Source organism: Pantherophis guttatus, chromosome 1 (assembly GCF_059756535.1).
Source record: "Pantherophis guttatus breed Tessera chromosome 1, ASM5975653v1, whole genome shotgun sequence".
In the NCBI taxonomy this organism is placed as follows: domain Eukaryota; kingdom Metazoa; phylum Chordata; class Lepidosauria; order Squamata; family Colubridae; genus Pantherophis; species Pantherophis guttatus.
Window position 1 is genome coordinate 252,049,708 of NC_142063.1, and position 17,405 is coordinate 252,067,112.

Consider the following 17,405-nt stretch of genomic DNA (forward strand, 5'->3'; position numbering starts at 1 on the left):
GATCTGGATGGGGAGGAACAGGCTCAGGCTCAACCCATCCAAGACTGAGTGGCTGTGGTTTCCGACGTCCCGATATAGTCAGTTGACGCCATCACTGACTATTGGGGGCGAATCATTGGCCCCCACGGAGAGGGCTCGCAACTTGGGCGTCCTCCTGGACTCACGGCTGTCTTTAGAAGAGCACTTGACGGCCGTGACCGGGAGGATTTTTCATCAGGTTCGCCTGATTCGCCAGTTGCGTCCCTTTCTGGATCGGGACTCTTTACGCACGGTCACTCATGCCCTTGTCACCTCCCGCCTGGACTATTGCAACGCTCTCTACATGGGGCTCCCCTTGAGGAGCACCCGGAGGCTCCAACTGGCGCAGAGTGCGGCCGCGCGGGTGGTAATGGGAGCGACATGGCGTTCCCATGTAACACCTCTCCTGCGCGAGCTGCACTGGCTCCCGGTGGTCTTCCGGGTGCGCTTCAAGGTTTTGGTTACCACCTTTAAAGCGCTCCATGGCTTAGGACCCGGGTACTTGCGGGACCGCCTACTACCACCAATAGCCTCCCACCGGCCGGTACGCTCCCATAGAGAGGGGCTCCTCCGGGTGCCGTCAGCCAAACAATGCCGACTGGCGGCCCCCAGGGGGAGAGCCTTCTCTGTGGGGGCACCTACTATCTGGAACGAGCTCCCCCCAGAGATACGGAGGATCCCGGATCTGCGCACCTTCCGCCGCGCCTTAAAGACCTTACTATTTCACCAGGCCGGCCTGGCCTAATTTTCCCCCTCTTTTATAAAAGATTTTTAAAATTTTAAATATTTTTTAGTATTTATATATTCAATTTTAAATTGGTTTTAAAAGTTTGGGGTTTTAAATTTGTCGGGGCCAAAATTATTTAATTTGATTTTATTCTATTTTTTAAATTTTGTATTGTATGTGTTTTTATTGTTTGGCTGTGCACCGCCCTGAGTCCTTCGGGAGTAGGGCGGTATAGAAATCTAATAAATAATAATAATAATAAAATAATAATAACTAATTTACCTAGCCATTTCCCCATAACAGCAACTTGTGTATATATTACATTCTAATAATATATGATATTATAAACATAATACAACACAGCGAAGTACAATACAATGTATATAGTGTCTCCTAACTCCATCTTGACTGTACCAATACCCCTAAATAATTTAACTAGCCATTTCCCCCAAATAAAAGCAATTTTGTGAGGGAAGTTAGGCTGAAAGAATGATTGGCTCAAAGTTACTCATTGAGCTTCTGTGACTTAATGTTGCCTCCCTAATCAAGGCAAACACCTTAACCACTACACCATGCTGGTTCTTTCATTTACTTTTCTCTTTCCTCCTCCTTTTAACATATGCTTTATTTAAAAAAAAATAAGGAAAAAGTACATGCTTTATGCCTGGTTCCTACTTGCAAGAAAAATGGATTTTGGCTAGGACTGTGAAAAGTATCCCAAAGGGGAAAATCATCTTAAGGTACATAGGCATAAATCACAAATCCTTCCTTAAAAGTAATTCTATTACCTGGAATTCTTGCAGAGCTGCTTCAGCAGCTGCCTGAATCTATATATGCATGCAGAGTTGCCTTGCAGGCAGACCCTGTAGAAAGGCTTTTCATATACACAAATGCAGGTACATTTTCCAGAGGATATAGCTACTCTAATGCTCCAGCAAGAGTTGTTTGTGCCAGTATGCTTTGCTAGGTGTCCCTACTGAATGCTTTACCAGCCCCAATAATAGTACCAAAGACGATCAATATTCAATGTTTATTTGCAGATTCTCCCTGGAAAATACTGGACTATTATTTTACAATATTCAGTGATATAATCACTCACATTCATTAATCAAAACACAGCATACTACTAATATTTGATTAAAGAGTTGTTTTAGTTTTTGTCATTCAGCTTGCTTGTTTCAAAGGACGTGGAGGACTGTATTTATTCTACCATGTTTAGCACAATGTTCATTCAAGGAGCACAATTAGCAGATTCCTTGGAGGTGCAGGGCTCTGACCAGTGGTGAAATCCATTTTTTTTTTACTACCGGTTCTGTGGGTGTGGCTTGGTGGGCGTGGTGTGGTGTGGCTTGGTGGGCGTGGCAGGGGAAGGATACTGCAAAATCTCCATTCCCTCCCCACTGCTGGGGAAGGATATTGCAAAATCCCCATTCCTTCCCCACTCCAGAGGAAGGATACTGCAAAATCCCCATTTCCACCCCACTATGGGGGCCAGCCAGAGGTGGTATTTGCCGGTTCTCCAAACTGCTCAAAATTTCCACTACCGGTTCTCCAGAACCTGTTAGAACCTGCTGGATTTCACCCCTGGCTCTGACCAAATATCACAAGCAATTATATAGTTCCCTGCCATCATCTTTAAAATAATGCTTTTTCACATCAACTCATGGAAATACAGTAATAACAAAAGTGAAGCCTATTATAAATATCCATATGAAATATTCCAGCCAAAATTACCTTATTGTCATTTTAATACCAAGTTGCTGAATTGCTGAAAGGTTTTTACTCTCCATATTTACATCCGCTGAAAACAAAAAGAGGAAAAAACATACAAAGGCTACATAAAAATTATAATCATTTTAACTAAAAACATAAGTACACTTACCAATGTTCAGCTAAGATATATTTTAAAAAAGGAAGAAAAAAACAAAGAAGCAATATATTTTTATATATTATGCATGAAGTGAAAGAAATTTAGTTTTTATGATCACAGTAAAATACACATTTAACTACCTTTGGCCTTACTTTTAACAACTGTACTCGGTACAACTTCCAATTTTAAGTTAGATATAAAGGACTATTAAATCACAGTTTACTTCTCCCAGAGTAACTATATAAAACAGTATGAGCAAAACTACTCGTGGAAGAAATGGATGTGCAAAACAGTGTTTTGATTATTATTCCAGTCATGTATTCTGAGCAAATACTTATATGCTGTAAATGCTGTTGTTAGTTGTGTAGCGTTTTGCACACAGTTTGCATGCTGCAAAGTTTGTAATTTAAATCATCAAAACAATCTGAACAAGAACTTTCACAACTAAGTATATATAATAGGATCCTATGACTGAATCCCTGGTCCTGCATGTTAGTAGTTAAATACAATTTTTAATAGCCCCAAAGCATGCCCGTATTAATTGGCTCTGTTAATCTTACTGTTTCTTTATCCTTTTGCAAAACAATAAAAACTAGGCTCTTGTATACAAGGAAGGAGGCCCTCCTACAACCAATCAAATATTTATTATGGTCAGAAAACCAGCATAACCTCCTACAACCATTTTGCAGTTGTGGTGCATAGAAAAAATACTTGGTTTATTCATGTTGTGTTACTTGATTTCAAAAAAAACTGATGTGAGATTAGTTTCATTAAAATGTCTCAAATTACTGTAGGTTTCAAGACTCATAAAGAAAGCCAATTTTTTCTTGAACAAAGGCTGGAATACCTGTGAATTGTCAAACTAAAAAGTGAAACCGTAAAGCAGAATAAATACAGTACCCTACAGTAGCAGCTCCCAAGCTGTCTAATTCAAGAAAAAGATTTAAAGAGGAAGTCAATGTTTAAAATGAAATAAAAATAATGCAAAACTGATATTAGTCAATTTTAAAAGGGAAAAAAAAATGATGATTCTTTTTTGTTCCGTACAGTGATAACTACCAGGATTTCAGATATATTCTTATGAACTTGTGCACAAACATTTTAATAATAATTGTGTCTTTAAAAACAGCCTCTAATCCTCCTCAATTCTGAAATCATGAGCAGAGTAAGAAGGCATTCTGCCTGATTGACATTTAGCTTCATTTTCTTTTTACAGTCAAAATTGACTTTTGCCTTACATGCTATACAAATAGTAATCCGATAAATATTTGCTGTAGTCAGCGGTGTATACCAGGTGATGTTGATACCAATTCATTGGTATTTTTAATTCCTTGACTTGATTTACCCAAAGAGATTTCTTTGGATACAGGGAGGATCTTCTTCTGAGTAAGGGAGCAGGGAAGGCTACTTGTCCTACACTAAAACAGTTTATTAAATTTGATGAAATACTTTTGAACTAGACCTTGGCAGAATGGACCTGAATGTCTTGTTATTTATTAAACCACACTTCAACCCTGGATATCACAGCAATATCTAAGAAACAAACCCAAAGTTCACTGGAATACAGTCCAATAAAAATGAAACCATGAAATATTTCTTTCCATTTTCTGCCTCAGGCAGAGACCGGAGTACCTGAAAAAAAGGAAGAATGAAATATCTTTTCAAAACCTAGGAAGCTTCAAAGCTCCCTATACTGTTGAAGAACAAATTCTCTCAGGCTCCAATTGGCTTCTTTGAAATGGAGGACAAATGATTTACTCTTTACAATCAATCATATGCCTACCATGGAGAATTTACCGACAAGAACATTCCCGATGTTCTTTTCCAAGCCTGATAATGGTAAGCAAAAAATATAATGGGATTATCCCTTCTTCACATGATTTAAAGGAAGCCAACCTTCTCTCATTTGTGTCTACTCTGTCCATATCCTACAGGAGGAGGTTAATGCTGGAATACCAGGAACTTCTCTCATTGGTAAAGAAGCTCTATATCAGGGGTTTCCAACCTTGGCATCTTAAGACTTGTGGACTTCAACTCCCAGAATTCCACAGTTAGCCATGCTGCAATTCTGGGAGTTGAAGTCCACAAATCTTAAATTGCCAAGGTTGGACACCTCTGCTCTACATTTTGATATAAAAGGAGGAAGTTTTCATATCCTAAGGAAGTCCATTTCACAGTGTTGGAGACCTACTGCAACTATGATCTTCTTGACAAATTTCAGGTAGAGATGGATAGACTGACATTTAATGCACATTTTAAAATGCCCCAATTGGAACTTCTCTGACTATTATGAAGCTAGAAAAACATTTAAGTCTTTAGGTTGTTAACATTTCCAAAGTCTGTAGCTTGGAGGGAAGAGAAAATGGCCTTGAATGACAAGAAGAAAAGCTGTACTATGGTAAGAGTCAGATAAATGGAACTTGAGTGCAGACCAAATACATAATTTGAGACAATAACTCAGACAAGCCCATCCCCAGTTCACATTAAGATAAAGTGTGGGAATGGCGAAGCACATTCAGACTTGCAAAATATTGTTACTATAGCTGTTACATTAAATGTAATTCTGCCCTGTATGGTATTAGTTTTTTACTCTGATCTATCTTGTATGGCTGATAGTAGTGCAGGAGGATGCTAAAATATGATGTACACAGCTCATATCTTGAAGGAAATGACACTATATTTTTATACAGTTTTACAAATACATTCTTACAATCTGATGAGCAAACTTAGTTGTCTAATATTTGTTTGAGTTAATCGTACAAGAATTTTAAAAATCTTTTAAAATCCCTATCCATGACTGCAAGAGTAAGAAATGTAGATTCACCATAGTATGTTCAGATTTTAATCCCAATCAACAAGGACCTCATGATAGATCACGTAATGTGAAATAATTAAAATGTAACATAAATTTTAAAATCCCATAGGATCAGTATAAAGGACGTTGTAGAATCATATCTTGAAGAATTAAAAACTACAAACTCTTTAACAATGGCTAGGAAATCTCAAAAGGAAACAAAATAAGTCCCTGCAGTTTTCTTGGGCAACATTTTTAGAAATGGTTTGCCATTGTCTCCTTTCTAGGGCTAAGAAAGAATGACTGGCCCAAGGTCACCGATCTGGGTTTGTGCCTCAGGTGGGACTAGAATGCAAAGCCTCTGGGTTTCTAGCCTGATGATAAATCTACTTTCCAACTAAAATACTGCTCTGTATTTTGATATTTACAGATGAACACTATTTTGGGCAAAGCTTAAGACATTTCACAACTTTATAAAATTACTGTAAATTATACTTGATGCTTCAGATTTTATTACTACCTTAAAATGAAAATAATATGAATGATCTACTCTAGATATAATTAAATAAGACATATTCAGCTCGAAGTACTAACATAGCATTAAGTTAGCCAGCATTAAAAAAACCTCTCTTCGAAGTGAATTATAAGTAAGTGTTCCTTTGACAAGAGTTTTTCAAGGACAGAAAAAAAGATTAATACCAAATGTGCAGATCTTTTCTTTAGAGGATGCAGTTAATCCCAACGAATCAAATAATAACCACACAAATGAAAATACTTGTAGAAGTCCACAAAAGAAAAAAAAATATTCTTTTAAAAACTAATTCCCAAATGGGCAAATGCATTATATTTTATAAATATGTGATTATTGCTGAGTCTTGCAATAAAATGAAACCATAAACATGGAATTTATCTGCTTACAAGCAATGGCAGTTTCGTTTTCCTTGGTACTGACTTGTGCCTCGAAGTTTTCTCAGAAAAAAAGAGGCAATTACTTTAATGGTTCTCCCCAAAGCCTTGGTCTAGGAGGGAGGAGGCCATCTATACCTTTCTTCCACAAGACTGGGGCAGCTTTGAAAATGGTTTCAATAATTATCACCAGTTGCAGAGTTGCATTCTATATTTGCTGAAATTTGAGTGATCTAATACAATATTCCAGTCTTGAGGTAATAAAACCATGAATAACTGTTGCCAGGGACATCTCGTGGCATTAAACCATTTCTATCCTCCTCATATGCCAATGGAGCATACAACAATAAATGATAGGCAAACAAGACATTCAGATATTCATTGTTTGGAAGATTTATTTCCTAATTTCTTATTTTGCAGTCACTTCTAATTTTTTTGTGACATCATACACATATTCTAACCAGGGCTCTCTAACTGCTTCTTCACATTCTTGCGAGCTCATATTTATATCAATATCTTCTACCTAAATGTAGCTTTGCTTGAAAAGTACACAATTTAATTTCAGTGCTCTCTATCCAATGATGTCAATATGATGAATTCTCTTTTATCTTTTGTTAGATATCTGCTACTCAATTTCCATGCCAAACTCTATTTCCTGCATTGTTCTGTAGACTGAGACCAAATGTTCCTGTTATTCCAGTTGCTATTTTCCTTTCAGAGTTAGCAGTATTATAATTAGAAAGACATCTTTCTGTGTTATTACAAGTTGCCATAGAGCTATTCAACTTCTGCTTCCTCTGTTTGAATGGTTAGAACATAATATATTGCCTTGAACTCAAAACTAGATTCATTCTGGGGGCTGCACCTGAGCACTTTTTTGTTAATAAAGATGGCTATCCCACTTCTTCTAGATTTTTGTGAAAAGATACATATGATTCTACAGCAAGTCCTTTATACTGATTGTACGTGATTTTAAAATTTATGTTACATTTGAATTATTTCACATTACATGATCTATCATGAGGTCCTTGTTGATTGGGATTAAAATATGAATATACTATGGTGAATCTTTCTACATTTCTTACTCTTGTAGTCATGGGCAGGGATTTTAAAAGATTTTAAGAGTTCTTGTACAATGAACTCAAGCAAGCACTGCAGCTACTTCAGCTGACTGCTAGTTCAGCAAATCAGTGGATCAAATCTCACCGGCTCAAGGTTGACTCATCCTTCCATCCTTCCGAGGTGGGTAAAATGAGGACCCAGATTGTTTGGGGCAATATGCTATTTAGTATACTGTCTTTGGTGTAAGCTGCCCAGAGTCCTCGGAGAGTGGGCGACATAGAAATATGAATAATAAAACAGAATAAATAAATACTGGATAACTAAGTACATTAATCTGTATTGATTTCACACGATCCATTTGGTACAGTTTGCTCATCAGAGTGTAAGAATGTATTTGTAAAATTATGCATAAAAATATAGTGTCATTTTCTCCAAGATATGAGCTGTGTACACCATATTTGAGCATCCTCTTGCACTACTGTCAGCCCTATAAGAAAGATCAGAGTAAGAAACTAATGCAAGAGAACTTTGCTATATTATCTATTTCAATCCATTTCAGCTTGCTGAATCAGTCTTGATACTTCTGCTGTGACCGTAACAAGTTCCAGTCTTGTTACCTTAGTTTACGGTTCTGACATTCCATGAATCAATGCTCTACTTACCTCTGCAACCTCAAACTTTTTTCTCTCTCTCTCGGAATGTCAAGAACTCGACATTCTTTTGGATTTAATCCAGCCATATCATAAACACTACTGCTACTCATACCTACAGGCTCTTTTTCAATTGCTTGTTGGAGACCTTTCAACCTTGGGGGAAATCATGTTGGCCTTGACTTAATTTAGAATGCCCACTTGGCCCTTTTATAGAATAGCAGAATGTGTTGCCTCTTAGCTTTTCTATAGCATATTCATCATAGGTTTCTTCAGGGAATGTATACGGTCAACACTATAGCTCACGGTGTCAGTGCAATACACAAGCCCCTTCACCACTGCAACGTAATGATCCATGAAGGAAACCACTTATTAAATATCACTTGATAAGGAATGAGAGAACGTGCCATCTCAAATAAATTGGTTAATCAAGTGTGAAACTGGTGTTCACACCATATATTTCAAATGGAAATAAAGACCATAAAATTTAATGTTATCTCAGAGCCAAAAAAAGTAAAAATAACCCCACAATACAGAAAATTAGCACATCAATTCTAATATGCACAAACAACAATAAGTAATAATATAGGGGAGCCCTCAGTTTTAAGTATTAAGATAGAGGGCATTATTACGTAACAAATTATTTTACATTTGTTTATCAATACTACACCCAACTGTAGAAGTAAAATTTAAGCAACATTATTTTTTACAAACATTAACATTTTAGAAAACATAGTTAATATTGACATAACTTTTTTTCTCTATTGTTAAAGGCTTAAGTTATCTAACTCAACCTAGTTTCAATTCAATTTCTTGCTTAATCATGGCAATTGGGTCTGGAATATCCATCACTGAGTGATGTGGCATCACTTAGCAATAGTAATCACTTACCAGTGCTAAGCAGGAATCAAAGGTTCTTAAGTGAGGAGATCCTGTGACTGGAACTTGCAACTTTCTGCAGCTTTCAACAAGCAAAGTCAACGGGGAAGGTGGTAGAAAAATCATAAGTCCTGGGGGGCTTGCAAGCAAGCTAGTGGGCAGATAAGTACTATGAAGTCCAGATAGATGGGTGGGATACTGCAGCACCATATGAATATGGGCAGGTGGAGTGCAGTAACACAAATATAAGTGAGCAGAAAATGAGATGCTACAGTACTACTTGAGAATGGCAAGCAGCGAAGGGCTACTGTGGCACTACACAAGTAGAAAGGTGTGTGCTATAGCATATATGTGAGGTGTTGCAACGAGGTATATACTACGAGTGCAAGATCCCTAAGATCTCCATAGCAGGCTCCTCTGGAGAAGAAGCAGTGCGAGTAACTGACAGGAGCAACTTGCAACCCTCTCTGCAGGCTTCCTTGTTGACTGCTTTCGGAAGCTGGCAGGGAAGGTGATCCAGTGACTGTGGGATACTGCAAGTATTCTAAGTTGACAACCACTCAAATCACAATCACGTGATGGTGGGCTGCTGTGACAGCCAGTAATCAGAAGTGCCATTTGTTCAGCACCATTACAACTTAGAACCATCAGTGAATAACCAAGGAGTATCTACAATCCTTAGTCAGTACTACATAAAAACCACTGTACTCAATAATGTACTACTAATAATATAATCTCTCTCTGTATGTGGTGTCGGTGTATGTTTATATATATACAACTCTCTCTCTCTCTCTCTCCCCCCCTCTCTCTCTCTGTGTGTGTAACTGTGTGTCTATAAAAATCAGTTAATGAGGAAGGTGTGCTCCAATTTACTTCTTCTTGCCACTCTAGCAAGACATGTAAAACCTCTAATAAGCATTTTGAAGTAACAGAGTCCCACACCTGGGTTGTTCCCCCTTCACAATATCTTAATTTAAAACTGGCAGATATAAATATTATAGCTTCACTAATTTCCCCAGTATCTCATATACTAAGCTAGAAGCCAATTGGATGCCACTTATGAAATAGAAATAGAAAAGGGCAAAATACTCTCCCATATATACATAATGCGACTTTCATTATTTGAAACTAGGAGAGCTGCAAAGTCATATGCAGCTCAATGTTTTGTTTGGGCAGAATATTAAGGTAACTCATCCAAGTCATTTATACATTTTCCCATGGTAACAAGTGTATTCTCACTCAGTTAGATAGAAGAGTGCTCCTCCAGATCAATACTGGTAGGCAACCCTGAGTTAACTCTTTTTTATTACCATTAAAAACTACAGTTATATAAATGTCAATATATGAGCTTAATATTCTCCTTCACTTTTAAAACTCTCGCCAAAATTAATGTGATTTTTCCTGATTTGCACATTTTAATGGATTCAAATCCCGAGAGATTTCAGAGCAGCTGGATGAACAGTGTTATTTTAATTTTAACCACTCAAGGGTTTAGAAAGCCACTGTAATTTAAGGTAATCAATTTCTCATTTCCAGAAACATGATAACATAGAATATCAATGCACTGTCCTGAAACCCACTTCCATATCAGATTGATTCTATTCCCCAGAATGCTAAACTCAAACCTTCTTATGCTCCTTGTGTTCTGATACTTAGCCAAGGTGTTTTATGTGCTTGGATATGAGTTCTGGCTGTACTAGGTAATCTGCTGACACTGCAAATCTCAAATCTATCATGTTTCTTTAAAAAATAGTAAAACATACTAAGATTTTGTTTTTACATTCCGTCATTCTATTTGGATTTCTTGTATCTGCTATTTCTTGTATTTGCAATAAACTGTTTTTTATACTTTAATAGGAAAGAATAGACAGACATATTGCCAGTATCTAATTAATAATTGTTTAAAAAATTTAGTTGAAATGTATTTTTTTATGGTAATCTAGAAATTGAACTTTTGGCTCAGGTCATAATATTCAAATAAAATAACATTCAAAACAATAATCGTTCTGTTAATATATATTTATATATTACGTTTGTATGCTATATTTTTGTTTTGGGGCCAAGAATTAAAAGCAGGCAAAGCAATATGGGTACTGTATAAATCAATCACATCAACCTAAGCCAGAAATGCTCTCTCCACAGCTCCATTTAGCTTCAAAAGAGAAGCTTGAATAGGAAAGTGTCTTTCTTTTAGTTCACTAATGCAGGCAGAATAATAATTGGAAAATTACCTTCATACACTTTGCTGCTGAAATAATGTTCTGATGGTATTTCAAAGAGGTGCAACACAATTTTTTCAATTAATTCTGCCAAATCTGCAATAAGACAAAATGATTAAAGCAAGAGTACCATAAAATAAAATGCAGAACCAAAGCAACAACTAAATTAAAGCATATAGGTGAGTAAAGCAATTTGAACTGCATGTTTATTCATACTTGCAGAGCAAAAACCATTCAAAACTTACCATCTAGTTTTGTATTCATAATATTCCCAATTTAAATTAAATTTTTAATGGCTTCACTGACAATCTATTCAGTGTAAACTGAAAAGGAAACATTTGTTATGCTTAGATTCTCAAAGGATTGCTTCAGAATATGTCAGACAGTTTTAGCATAAGGAAAATTAGCTGTAATTACATTCACTGTCTATGTTTGCCTACTGAGGAGAAAAGTTTGGCTTTCATTTTGATATAAAGGTCAGCATATTTCAGAGTTTGTGATAAAGAGCTCTAGGTCAGCCATCCACATCAGCCATCCACGCCTTTTGCATAAAAAGTCACTTTTCAGGCAGAGTTGTTTGAATTGAGCAAGATTACCTCAAAGGGCAATAAATTCCATATGCATTTTTTGCATGAAGTAGTGTCTCTATGCTAAATGTTATAGGCCAACAAACAAACAAATGTACTGTATGTGCAATGATATTTTATTTCAGTATAAGCAAGATCCTTTTATTTATATGGCTTTATTATGAATGGTGGTACCAAAAGTTTGACAATTAGACTGATCATTGCTTATTCTCGTATCCAGGGGTGTCAAACTCAAGGCCTGTGGGGTACTTACATCTGGCCCATGAGGCCGCCCTGGAAACAGCAAAAGACTGGCCTGCGGTGCTTCTGCCAGAGAAAAAGGGGCTCCCGAGCTCCGTTTTCATCTGCCATGGCCTCCTGCAACAATGTGCCAATGAAAACAGAGCTCGGGAGGGCCAGTGAAAATAGGAGTTTGGGAGGGCAGAAGCACCGCGAGCCCTGCACATTGCAGTTTATCTAGTTTATCAGTTTACACAGTGAGTATCCATATGTTAAAAGACACAGATACTCATAACAGGCCCTGAAATGGAAGTCATGATTGTAGCCCATCCAGTTTTTGTACTTGAAAAGAAGGAAGCAAATAAGCATTTTCTGCAAATGCAGCAAAACGGGATTTGGGAGATGGGAATATATCCAATCTGTCAAAAGATGGAAAGTAACCAAAATGTCCAAGTTCTGCAGTAGCTCATGCTTCCAGTGTTTTTCAAAAAGGAACTTCAGGCTGAGGAAATTAGCTTTAGAGGTTATAATCTTAGACTTCGGTATAAGGTTACAAGGCAAACTGCCAGCAGCTCTTTTTCCGGTTACTGATGGTTCAATATTGAAATATAACAATTGCTAGCTTTTGCTAATCTATTATTTCTATTTCTATATCTATTCTCACTGAATAATAGGAAAGCCAATCTAAGTACCAGATGGAGAAATAAATAATGTGCCTTACATAAACTAATCTCACCCGATGTTCTAATGCATTCCCTAGTTTTATTGTTTCAGATAATTGAAGACACATTTTTGTTCCTGGTCTCTCTCAGGTGATTCTAAATTGAGGAATTAAATTAAAAAGATGGCCCTGGTCCTAAATTATACAATTGCAAGAAAAAGTATGTGAACCCCTTGGGATTACGTGGAGTTTTGCATGAATTGGTCATAAAATGTGCTCTGAACTTCATTTAAGTCACAACAATAGAAAAACACAGTCTGCTTAAAATAATACTACACAAACATTAGATGTTGCCATGGTTTAATGGAACATAACGTGTAAACATTCACAGTGCAGGGAGGAAAAAGTATGTCAACCTTTGGATTTAATAACTGGTTGACCCTCCTTTGGCAGCAATAACCTCAACCAAATGTTTCCTGTAGTTGCAGATCAGACCTGCACAACGATCTGGAGTAATTTTGGACCACTCCTCTTCACAAAACTGTTTCAGTGTAGTAATATTCTTGGGATGTCTGGTGTGAATCGCTCTCTTAAGGTCATGCCACAGCATTTCAATCGGGTTGAGGTCAGGACTCTGACTGGGCCACTCCAGAAGGCGTATTCTGTGCTGTTGAAGCCATTTTTTTGTTGAATTACTTGTATGCTTTGGGTCATTGTCCTGTTGCATCACCCATCCTCTGCGGAGCTTCAGTTGGCAGACAGATGGTCGTACCTTTTCCTGCAAAATGTCTTGATAAACTCTGGAATTCATTTTCCCATCAATGACAACAATCTGTCCAGGCCCTGAGGCAGCAAAGCAGCCCCAAACCTTGATGCTCCTTCCGCCATGTTTTACAGTGGGGATGAGGTTTTGATGTTGGTGTGCTGTGCCTTTTTTTCTCCACACATAGTGTTGTGTGTTCTTCCCAAACAACTCAATTTTGGTTTCATCTGTCCACAGTATATTTTGCAAGTAGTGCTGTGGAACATCCAGGTGCTCTTTTGCAAACTTCAAACGTGCTGCAATATTTTTTTTGGACAGCAATGGCTTCCTCCGTGGTGTCCTCCCATGTCCTCCATTCTTGTTTAATGTTTTCCTTATTGTAGATGTGTCAACAAAAATGTTAGCATGTGCCAGAGATTTCTGTAGGTCTTTAGCTGACACTCTAGGATTCTTCTTTACCTCATGAAGCATTCTGCGCTGTGCTCTTGCAGTCATTTTTACAGGACGACCATGCCTAGGGAGACCAGCAACAGTGCTAAACTTTCTCCATTTGTAGACAGTCTGTCTTACCGTGGACACATGAACATCAAGGCTTTTGGAGATACTTTTGTAACCCTTTCCAGCTTCATGCAAGTCAACAATTCTTGATCGTAGGTCTTCTGAGAGCTCTTTTCTGCGAGGTATGGTTCACATCAGACAGTGCTTCTTGAAACCAGTACACCCAAAATAGGTGTGTGTTTTTAAAGGGTAGGACAGCTGTCAGCAACACATCCAATATCATCACACTGATTGGAGTCAAGGTTGGCTCACTCCTGGCTCCAATTAGCTCTTGGAGAAGTCATTAGGTGAGGGGCTCACATACTTTTTTCTCCCTGCACTGTGATTGTTTACATGTTATGTTCAATTAAACCATGGCAACATCTAATGTTTGTGTAGTATTATTTTAAGCAGACTGTGTTTTTCTATTGTTGTGACTTAGATGAAGTTCTGAGCACATTTTATGACCAATTCATGCAAAACTCCACGTAATCCCAAGGGGTTCACATACTTTTTCTTGCAACTGTACCTACATTTCCAGGAGATGGATAAGTTATAGGATGGTTACCAGAATCCTGAAATTCAATAGAACTTCTGCTTAAAAGTGTGAAAAATGGGAAACCAGTTTGCATTAATTCTTTAAAAAATAATCATGTAAGTGGTTCTGGGAATGGACCATCAACCTTCCCAAAACAAAAAAAACCCCAAAAAAGCTGAACTCCCAGATATATTATTAAGAAATACGAACAACACCGACAAACAACATACAGCATTCAAATACAATATCCCAATAAAGTTGTCATAGAACATTTCATTTCAGAAGCTAAACAATTTTCCTTAAGTTCACAATGTTGCTCTATGTAATCATATTATTTTCCTATTCGGTCTCGTAGGGGTTTGCAAGTTTTTTTTAAAAAAAAATTGAAAGAAAGCCTACATGAAGGAGTTCCTGAAAAAAGCTTTGATAAGCACCATAGGAAAATGCTTGCCTTGTCCAACTTATCCTTATCAAAGCTGAAACACATGATGCTTCTGGTTTGTGTAGGTACATCTGCTTCAGGAATGAGAACTTTGTTGCCACAACAGGGCATTTTTTTTTTCTCGAGGCAAATCTAAATTACCTTGTACTGGTCCAATATCTATACCAAAAGTGAAATCATTTGTAATTTGCTAGTTCTTTTTTAGCCTGTATGTACAGAATAAAAAGTTACTCAGAAATACTTACCGTATTTTTCAGAGTATAAGACACACCTTTTTCCCCCCAAAAAGAGGGTGAAAATTTTGATGTGTTTTATACTCTGAATGTAGCCCCGCCCAGCCTCGCAAATGGAGATTTCAGAGGCTGAAAGAAGCCTCTGAAAGAAGCTTCAGAAAAAAAGCCTCTGAAAGGCTTTTATCTAAAATAATATGACAAGCAACAAAAGAAGAATCAGTAAAGGTTCTAACCAAACTATGTTAACAAATCTGGAGAATGACACAATAACCAACAGATTGGAAGAGGTTAATCTACATACCAATACCAAAGAAAGGAGATTGAATAGAGTACAGATAGTTGTTCAGAATAAAAGCCTCTGAAAGAAGCTTCAGAAAAAAAGTCTTTTTTTTTCTGAAGCTCTGTTTCGGAGGCTTTCAGAGGCAGAAAAAAAAGCAAGGCACAGAACTCACAACCAATGAACCTGTTGCTAAAATTCACCTCTGGAAACAGCTGATTGGGGGTAATCCAGGAGGCCGATCCACCCATCAATCAGCTTTTTTCTTATTTCCCTCCCCAAAAACTAAGGTGCGTCTTATACTCCAAACAATACAGTAGTTGTTTCTTTAAAGATGAAAATTCATACAACTTTTTTTCAGAATTATAACTTCCTTTCCAATGTTGCTTAAAGACTGGCGGGCTTTGCAGAGATCTCAATCTGAAGAGGGTGAACACCCACATAGTCCCTGTCAATTATCTCTTAATTCAAATATGATTTTTTTTCCAAGATTCTCTTGGCCTTCCTAAAGTGTCTCAAAACCTGGCTCTGCCAATTGGCTTAAGGCCCCAAAAGAGGTGTTCCACACTGGAGGTAAGTTAAGTTAAGTTTACTTTATTGTCATTGCACCTCGTACAATGAAATTAAATGCCATCTTCAGTGTACATTATAACTATAAAAATAAAACACAAACACACATCCTTCACATTCTATACAATTGAACTGAAAACCCAATATTGCATTAGCATTGCACTATACAGTAGAATTCAATAGAGTTTCTGCCCTGGGATAGAAGCTGTTTTTCAGCCTATTTTCAGTCCTTGTTTTTATTATCCTGTACTGTCTGCCAGATGGTAAAAGTTGAAAAAAAGGGTGCCCAGAATGAGATGGATCTTTAAGAATGTTTTGAACTTTCTTAAGGCAGCGGGAGCTATAAAGTTCTTCCAAAGAGGGGAGAGGGCAACCAATGATCCCCTGGGCAATGACGTTAACCCTCTGGAGTGCTGTCCTATCTGCCACTGTGCAATTGGCAAACCATACATAGATGCAGTAAGTTAAAATACTCTCTATGGTGCAGCGGTAGAAGGTCACCAGCAATTTTTCATTCAGTTGTTGTTTCCTGAGAAGTCTGAGGTAGTATAATCTCTGCTGGGCCCTTTTGACCAGTGCTGCAGTGTGAGTGCCCCAGGTCAGGTCCTCTTTTATTATAACACCTAGAAACTTAAAACTGGCCACTTGCTCCACTCAGTGTCCATTGATAAGCAAGGGATGGATGTCTGATCTATTCCTTCTGTAGTCCACTATAAGCTCCTTGGTCTTATTGGTGTTAAGGACCAAGTTATTGTAGTGGACCAAAAAAAGTCCCACCTCCGCCCCATTGTGCATCAGTTCTTAATTTGCCCATTTTTTCTTAATTTTTAATGTTTAACATTTTTAACGTTTTAATGTTTTATATTTTTGATTTTAGGATGTTTTAAATTTAAATTTCAATAAATAAATATATTTATTATAGCAGTTTCAGAGGGCAGATGCTGGATCTCAGAGAAAAGTGCAACTGTTTTTTAAAATTCCTTACAAGTACTATATGCATGCCCATTGCTGGCTCTTAATCACATTTTTGCCCTTCAAATCTGGATTTCTGCACGGTCCTCACATGCATTTATTTCTCAACTAGTATTTCTCTGTCATTTCTTTTAGTTGCTGCTGCAAGCAAAGAAATATATCAGCCTTCACATTTTGATGTTAACAAGAGTAAATATCCTTAAACTGTTTTTGTTTGTCATCCCAGAAAAGTCATTTGGATAGCTGATGTGACCTATTTTAAACCCAATTCAGTTGATTTCCTTCCCCTTGCAAGTTAATTAATTTTAAAAACCAAGTTTTTAAAATTAATTAACAGTTTTCATATTTTTTTTTATTAAGTAAATGTTTTCCCTGAAAATGCTTACATATTTTTATATTCATCAGGCCACACTTGATTGACATTCAAGGCAAAGTGTAGGCTGGTGCTATACTATGAACACACAAATTAGTGGTGTGCACA

At 37.3% G+C, this 17,405-nt stretch overlaps 1 protein-coding gene across 1 annotated transcript in view; it reads right to left on the reverse strand.

Annotated features, from left to right (window-relative positions):
• TBC1D32 (TBC1 domain family member 32) overlaps nucleotides 1-17,405 on the reverse strand; it is a 99,452-nt gene that overhangs the window by 16,137 nt on the left and 65,910 nt on the right. The window contains exons 28-29 of the mRNA XM_034418705.3: nucleotides 11,138-11,221; nucleotides 2,480-2,546 (exon numbers count right to left, since the gene is read on the reverse strand). Coding sequence (XP_034274596.2) covers nucleotides 2,480-2,546; nucleotides 11,138-11,221 — 151 coding nt within the window. The remainder of the gene's footprint in view (nucleotides 1-2,479; nucleotides 2,547-11,137; nucleotides 11,222-17,405) is intronic.